Source organism: Pinus tabuliformis, chromosome 4_1 (genome assembly GCF_031772625.1).
Source record: "Pinus tabuliformis cultivar Carrire ecotype Pingquan chromosome 4_1, CPIR1, whole genome shotgun sequence".
NCBI classification, from domain to species: Eukaryota; Viridiplantae; Streptophyta; class Pinopsida; order Pinales; family Pinaceae; genus Pinus; species Pinus tabuliformis.
Genome location: NC_142303.1, coordinates 699,673,200 through 699,680,838, shown reverse-complemented (window position 1 = coordinate 699,680,838; position 7,639 = coordinate 699,673,200). Strand labels below are relative to the sequence as shown.

General features: G+C 37.9%; 1 protein-coding gene across 1 annotated transcript in view; it reads right to left on the bottom strand.

The window, feature by feature from the left end:
• Positions 1–5,066: 5,066 nt before the first annotated feature.
• The window catches only part of LOC149178070 (uncharacterized), a 106,412-nt gene continuing 103,839 nt past the window's right edge, over positions 5,067–7,639 (bottom strand). Inside the window, exons 2-4 of the mRNA XM_089421967.1 lie at positions 5,779–5,918; positions 5,568–5,636; positions 5,067–5,422 (exon numbers count right to left, since the gene is read on the bottom strand). Coding sequence (XP_089278093.1) covers positions 5,282–5,422; positions 5,568–5,636; positions 5,779–5,918 — 350 coding nt within the window. The 3' untranslated portion in view covers positions 5,067–5,281. The remainder of the gene's footprint in view (positions 5,423–5,567; positions 5,637–5,778; positions 5,919–7,639) is intronic.

Here is a 7,639-nt window from a genome sequence, read left to right as displayed (position 1 = left end):
GGCGGAGTACCAGCCGACCATGGTGGAATTTGAAGGTAAAATTTCAGACCTTTCTATAGCTGTTCTAATTGATCCAGGAGCTACTTTAAGTTATATTAGCCCAAAGATAGTAGAACAATGTAAGCTACAACCTGAAAAATTCAAGAATCCATGGCTGGTACAGCTAGCTACGGGGGCCAAGAGACGAGTGTTGGCAAAAATTAATAACTGCCCTTTAACAATAGCGGGACAGCCAGTAGTGGCAGATCTGAATGTGCTTCCTCTTGGTTCATATGATGTTCTGATTGGGATGGACTAGCTAGAAAAGCACTGGTCACTAGTGAACTGCAAGACGAAAACCATTTATTACAAAGATGACTTTGGAGAGAAGCAGGAGATGCAAGGGATTAAGCGACCAGTGCAGGTCCGGCCAATCACTGCATCCTAGCTAGCTAAATGTATCAGAAAAGGATGTCAAATTTATGCCATTCAGGTAGGCTATGCAGATTCAAAGGATAAAACAGCCACGCTGGATAACATCCCTGTAATACAAGAATTTGCGGATGTATTTCCAGAAGAGATACCCGGGCTGCCACCTAAAAGGGATATAGACTTTACCATTGAATTGACACCAGGGGCAGCACCAGTATCGCGGGCACCTTATAGAATGAGCGTACCTGAGTTAACAGAATTAAAAATGCAACTACAAGAACTGCTAGACAAAAATTATATTCGCCCCAGTGTATCTCCATGGGGAGCCCTAGTGTTATTTGTCAAGAAAAAAGATGGAACTCTTCGAATGTGTATAGATTGTCGTCAGCTGAACAAGCTCACGATCAAAAATAAATATTCTTTACCTCGGATTGATGAATTTTTCGATCAAGTGAAGGGTGCAACAGTATTCTCTAAGATCGATTTGCGATCAGGTTACCACCAGATTAGGATTAAGGAGGAAGATATCGCTAAAACAGCTTTCAGAACACGGTATAGGCACTACGACTTTGTAGTGCTACCTTTTGGGTTGACCAATGCACCCGCCACCTTTATGTGTTTAATGAACAGTGTGTTTCATCGATTTTTGGATAAATTTGTGCTGATATTCATCGATGATATTCTGATTTACTCTCGTTCTAAGGAGGAGCACGAGGAGCATCTCAGGTTAGTACTACAAACTCTCCGAGAACACCAGCTGTATGCTAAGTTCAGCAAGTGTGATTTCTTCAAAGAGGAGATACAGTATTTAGGCCATATAATCACAAAAGAGGGGATTGCAGTGGACCCTGAAAAGATAAGGACCATAATGGAATGGCCCGTACCAAAGGATGTGGCAGACATCAGGTCTTTTATGGGATTAGCCAGTTATTATAGAAGATTCGAGGAAGGTTTTTCAAAGGTAGCATACCCTATCACTTCCTTACAGAAAAAAGGAAGGGCATTCAAATGGACTTCAGAGTGTCAGCGAAGCTTTGAGCAACTTAAGCATTTGCTCACCACAGCACCCATCTTGAGTATAGTTGATCCTAATAAGGATTACGTGGTATGTACTGATGCAAGTAAGGAGGGTGTGGGCGGTGTGTTGATGCAAGAAGGAAGAGTGATCGCTTATGAATCAAGAAAGCTAAAGGAGCATGAGCTGAAATATTCTTCCTATGATTTAGAATTAACAGCCATCATACATGCACTGAAAATGTGGCGGCATTATCTCATGGGAAGAAAATTTCTGTTGTTAACAGACCATCACAGTTTGACAAATTACTTCAGCCAGCCTACCTTAAATACGAGGCAAGCCCGCTGGGCAGATTTTTTAAGCGGATTTGATTTTGATATTAAGCATTTGAAAGGGAAGGAAAACCACGTGGCTAACGAGTTAAGTCGGAAGGTGCAATGTTTGTATGAAATTTCGTCCAGTAAATGGAAGAATCCCTTGAAAGAAATGATAAAAACAGCAGCAGATCAAGATGCTGAATACCAGCAAATAAAACAACAGGTACAACAATTTTCCAGCGAAAAAAATCAGCAGGGATATGAATTAGATGATGTTGGAATGCTGCATTATAAAAAGAGGTTGTATGTACCTAGTAAAAACAGTCTTAAAAATCTGATTTTGGATGAGTTTCACATCAGCCACTATGCGGGACATCCAGGGTACCAAAAAATGCTCACCGCACTTCGAAAAGAATACCATTGGCCAGGAATGAAAAAGAATGTAGCTGAATATTTAGCGCGGTGTTTGGAGTGTCAGCAGATCAAAGCAGAGCATCTACACCCAGCGGGGTTATTGCAACCTTTACCCATTCCGGAATGGAAATGGGAAACTATATCTATGGATTTCATAACAGGGCTGCCTCGGACAAAGAAGAACAATGATTCTATTATGGTAGTGGTAGACAAATTGAGTAAGGCAGCACACTTTATACCCGTGCAATCCACCTACAGGGCTGTGCAAATTGCCCACATTTTTATGCAGAATGTGTTTAAACTACATGGACTTCCGAAGACAATAATATCTGATCGTGATGTAAAATTCACGTCAACCTTTTGGAGAGCATTGTTTATAGAACTGGGAACACAGCTGAATTTCAGCACAGCTTATCATCCCCAGACCGATGGTCAAACAGAACGAGTGAATCAAGTGGTGGAGGACATGTTAAGAGCATGCGTAATGCAGAAACCAACACAGTGGGAGGAATATTTACATTTGGTTGAATTCGCATATAATAACGGGTATCACACATCAATACAAATGAGCCCCTTTGAGGTCTTGTACGGACGGAAATGTCTTACACCCTCAATTTGGGGTGGACCTGAGGACAAATTAAGATTGGGGCCAGAAATGCTCAAAGAAATGGAGGACATGGTAAAAAGGGTACGTACTAATTTAAAGGCTACTCAGGACAGACAAAAGAGCTTTGCTGATCGGAAAAGAAGGTTCAAAGAATACCAGGTCGGTGACCATGTTTACGTAAGGATCCAAGCCAGAAAGAGTACCCTGCAATGGAGCAGTTGTGCCAAGCTTGCATACCGTTATTTTGGACCTTTCTAGGTCTTGGCAAGAGTTGGGCCGGTAGCTTACCAGCTCGCCCTGCCAAGCCACATTAGAATCCACAATGTCTTCCATGTTTCTATACTTAAAAAATACATTTACGACCCTAAACATGTGATCAAATGGTAGGACATACGGGTAAGGACTGATTCCGGTTGATCTAATTAAAAATTTATTTTTGAAGGAAAATGACTGGTAATGTTGCTGATTGCAGGTCGAACCGGAAGGAGAGGTCCTGGTCGAGCCGCTGAGCATCCTCGACCGGAGAGAAGTACAGCTGTGGAAGCGAGCTATTACCCAAGTTAAAGTGCAGTGGCAGCACTATGGGCCTGATGAGGCCACTTGGGAAGATGAAGAGCTTATAAAGAAAGCTTATCCGGGGTTGTTTGTGAACATCAGACATCGGGACGATGTCCAATCTCAGGAGGGGGAGATGTGATGACCCCGAAGAATGTAGATATTTGAATTTTACTGTGGTAAAAGACATAATTAAGTATAACATTGGAAGACTGTTTTAAAACTTTAATAGTATTTCTTTTTATTTATATGTGTATTAAAAATATATTAAGAAAGAAATACTTCTTGAAATGTTGGCGACTTCTGAGAGGGAGTTGGAAAAGAAAATCAGTTGTTGAAACTGCACTCAACTACCTTCCCTAACTGGAAAGGCTTCCAGGGAAAAAGGGAAGGGAGTGGCAAAAATCTGCGCTGTAGAGATAGGCAGAGAAAAAGAGGAAAAATATTGAAAAGACTAAGTCTGGTAAGGACCAGATAGTCAAGCACTGAGTGCAATCTTGCTGAGGATAGTGATCCGGCAAGAGAAAGCTAGGGGGGAGAGTCTGGTCTTGAAGGACGAGTCTCACGGTTGGGTGGATAAACAAAGAATGCAACAGGTATTGCAGGTGATCCACTGAGGAATTCATCTGCCCGACACCGACCAGGTAAGTAGAAAATCCCTTGGACATCTGTAAAGTTATCTGTTTTGCTTTTTTTGGAAAGAGATATACTCAATACTCTATATATTGCTGCATAGAAAGTGACTGAGGAGTAATAGATATCTGATTACAGACACTGTGTTCTTTTGCCTCTGTGAAATGCAAAGGAAAAAGAAACCTGTGCGGGGTGGGAATACCTTGAGCGAGGGAATTCAAGCGAAGAGATTAGGTACTGAGGATTAACCACACAAATTCACTGAGCAATGAATATCCCTGAGCCGCAAAAGCTTCAGTCTCACTGTAACCGAACGGGGACAAAACTGTAAAACTAGGAAGTATTAAGGGTTACTTGTAACCTGCTCCCTGGGTATTCTACCCTAGGAGAAAACCCTTGCCAGAACAAAATATATATATATATATATATATATATATATATATATATATATATATATATATATATAATGCAGCGGAATGGAATAACAATAGGATTAAACATAGTATGGGGAAAACGATGGTTAAATTCCTGAGAATGTAAATGAGTTTTGGTTACGAGTAAGGTAAAAGAAAGAATAAGACAGGCTATAGCAGCATACCAAAAAGGACAGAGATAAATTGGAAAACTGTAATTAAAAAATAAACCCTTCGAGTCGGATAATTTACCATGGTGCAAAACTTTCTTCCAATAATACTGTAACAAAAGTAGACATTAAACATTTAACGAGTAACAGAAGTGAAGTAACATCTTTCTGCAATCCACAATCTCGAAAGAAAAAGAAAACAGAGCTGTAAATCGAGATATCTGGTAGAGATATTAGATTCTGAACAAAATTGTTTTTGTAAGGTAAAATCAATCTTTGACTGCCCGTTGTGAGCGAGATTAAAAGCCGCAACACATATACATAGTAATGCATAAAGTCATAATCATGCCTGGAACTGCTATCAATAAAATCATGCGAATTTCCCAACAAATCTTCTTTACCAAAACCATAAGGAGGGTTTTGCCAAAATAAATATCCATAGTCTTATGTCATTATAAAAGACTGTGCAAACCAGATTAACGGACAGCGAGTGACTGTTAAAGAAGATACATAAAATCTGGGTCGTTATTACCCGAAAGCACGCAACCATCATTGCTAACGTTTCATTCATAGGAATAGAGACAGAACTCTAATGCAAAAATTAGCAAAAGCCGCAAGGCTACAAACATCCTGTTATCATAAGAAGTAAGTAAAAAGATTGTGTTCAGACAATGTAAACCAACAAGAATGTGCATCAAGCTATACCCATACATATTCTTGAATAATAAGGTCAAATTTACAACTACTCAGAATAGCCGAAAACAGGCCTTCATAGATTTAACATTTCTCAATCCTGAAACTTGGTTTGATTGGGCTCCACCTGGAACCCATACGTTTGCAATCAGAAGAGGCGTAAAGCAGATCAGGTGTGAGCCTCCTGTCGCCATCTGCGACCAACAATGGGAAGGGGGTAAGGTTGTGGATCATTGGGTTACGTCCAGCGTATGAGGGAGAGAAACCCCTCTGCTACCAGACATAAATGAAACCACTAACCCTGAACAACTACCCTAAGAGTGATTGAAAAGAACGCACCTGTAAGGAAGTCGGATAAGTCATAAAATTGGAAGGAGACCTTTCTCTTCCAGTAGCGAGCTCGGAAGGCTGGGCAGCACCGCGCCCCATGAAAAACAAACAAGCATGATGTCCATTAGTCCAATACAAACTCAGGAAAAATCTCTAAACAGAAATAGAAGCCGGGAGTGATAGAACTCAAAATATATAAGGATAACAGATGTAACTTTACCAGGAAATCATCGAAAAAGTGCATATGATGCCTCTGGATGGTCGCTCGGCGGTCTGAGGAACTCAAGTCGATCCTCTGGCAGCAATGAGGCGGAGCGGATTGAAGCAGGGTCGCCAAGCCTTGCGGAAATCTCGAGAAGACTAAATAGAGACTAGTGTCATAGGGTTAATCTATGATGGTAACGCCAGAGGCAGCGCAACCCTTGGATAGACATCAAAACATCCTGACCGTCGAGTAAGGCGGTAAAACCAAAGGCGCGAACCCCAGTACACCCTGGACCTCACCCCTTCACGTGAACAAGCTGGCGTAATTAAATGCCATGGCCGGGTGTTAAACGTTGGTATCGCCAACAATGCCCCTCTGTTCAGTGCCTATGACAGCTAGTTAATTCCGACAACGGAAAAGGCGAAGATGCGTTAACCAAATCATATCCGGTGGACCATAGCATCGGAAACTTAAATTGTAAGGTATTCTTCGTACAAGGGATTAATGCCAACTTATGGTAATGTAAATATTAAAAAAAAAAATCCCGAGGTATGTGACATGAAAACTTATGATTATCATTTTTTTATTATAGATAATTGCAGGAAGAACTGATAAAGGAATTGACAACAAGCTCAAATCCACATAAAACATTAAAACAATGATTAAAGCTTTTGAAGTTTGCCATGATGTAATTTCTTTTAACTCTTTTTTATCTAAATACATTAGTGATTCAAAAAATAACTATGAGTTGATTGCTTCCTTTCTAAGCATATGCTAATTAGTAAGGAAATTTGATATCATAATTTTGAATTTTCAAGCTTGGGCGCATTTTTTGGGAAGTTGTCCCTCAACCAAAGACAATGTTTACAATGAATCCTGTGAATTTTTTGAACTCCACGTTGTCAAAAGGAACCTTCGGAAACTCTAAACCATGTTACATGTTGTGTAGAGTTGTACTAATAAGATAAGACTTCAATTATTATTCAATGATGTATTCATTTGTTTTTGTTAGAATTCATTGCTAGAAAAGTGATTTTGATAGTTATTTGTTGGTTTATGTTTGCCATATGTAATTTAGATTATTAATAGATGTTTGTTTGATTTTTATAGAAGTTTGAAGTAGGTAGAAAGTAATTAAGTTTTTATCATTTTTTGTTTCTTTGCAAACGTTTTAAGGATGTTTCAAGCTCTAGACCTTTGGCTCTAATACCACTTATTGGAGTCATGATTGCCATTGCACCAAAACCTACAGGTTCTAGTAAACAAACACATAGTCAGAGTTAACAGATACTCGAGACACAGTTAAGAACATGTCATGAAACACAGGTGGAGATTAGATTATCCAATATTCAACACATCCTAAATGCTTATAGCTTATAATTTTTAAGAAAAGTTTTATTTTTCTTTTTAAATTTTTATTTTATTTTATTTATTATACTAAATCTGATATGACCAACTAATTGAGTGATTACATTTTTTTTCTTTTTTATTATAAATTTATATATTTTTAATAAATTTAATTTAACTTTTTATATAGAAATTATTAATTTTGATTTTTTTTTTAAATGTAAAATATGAATTTTGGTGGAATATCTTGAATATTTATCTTCATAAATTATTTATTTTTTAGATTATTTTAAATGTAACGAAATTTTAAAATAAATATTTTTTAGATTATTTTAAATGTAAGGAAATTTTAAAATAAATATTAAACGATAGATTTTGGTAAAATAACTGAAGTATTTTTATAAAAGTTTTTTTTTTTTTTTAAATATAAATTATAGATTTCGGTGAAATGTCTTTTATCAATCTACATATATATATATTTATTTTAAAATTTATCTATATTAAAATTATATTTACCATATTAATATAA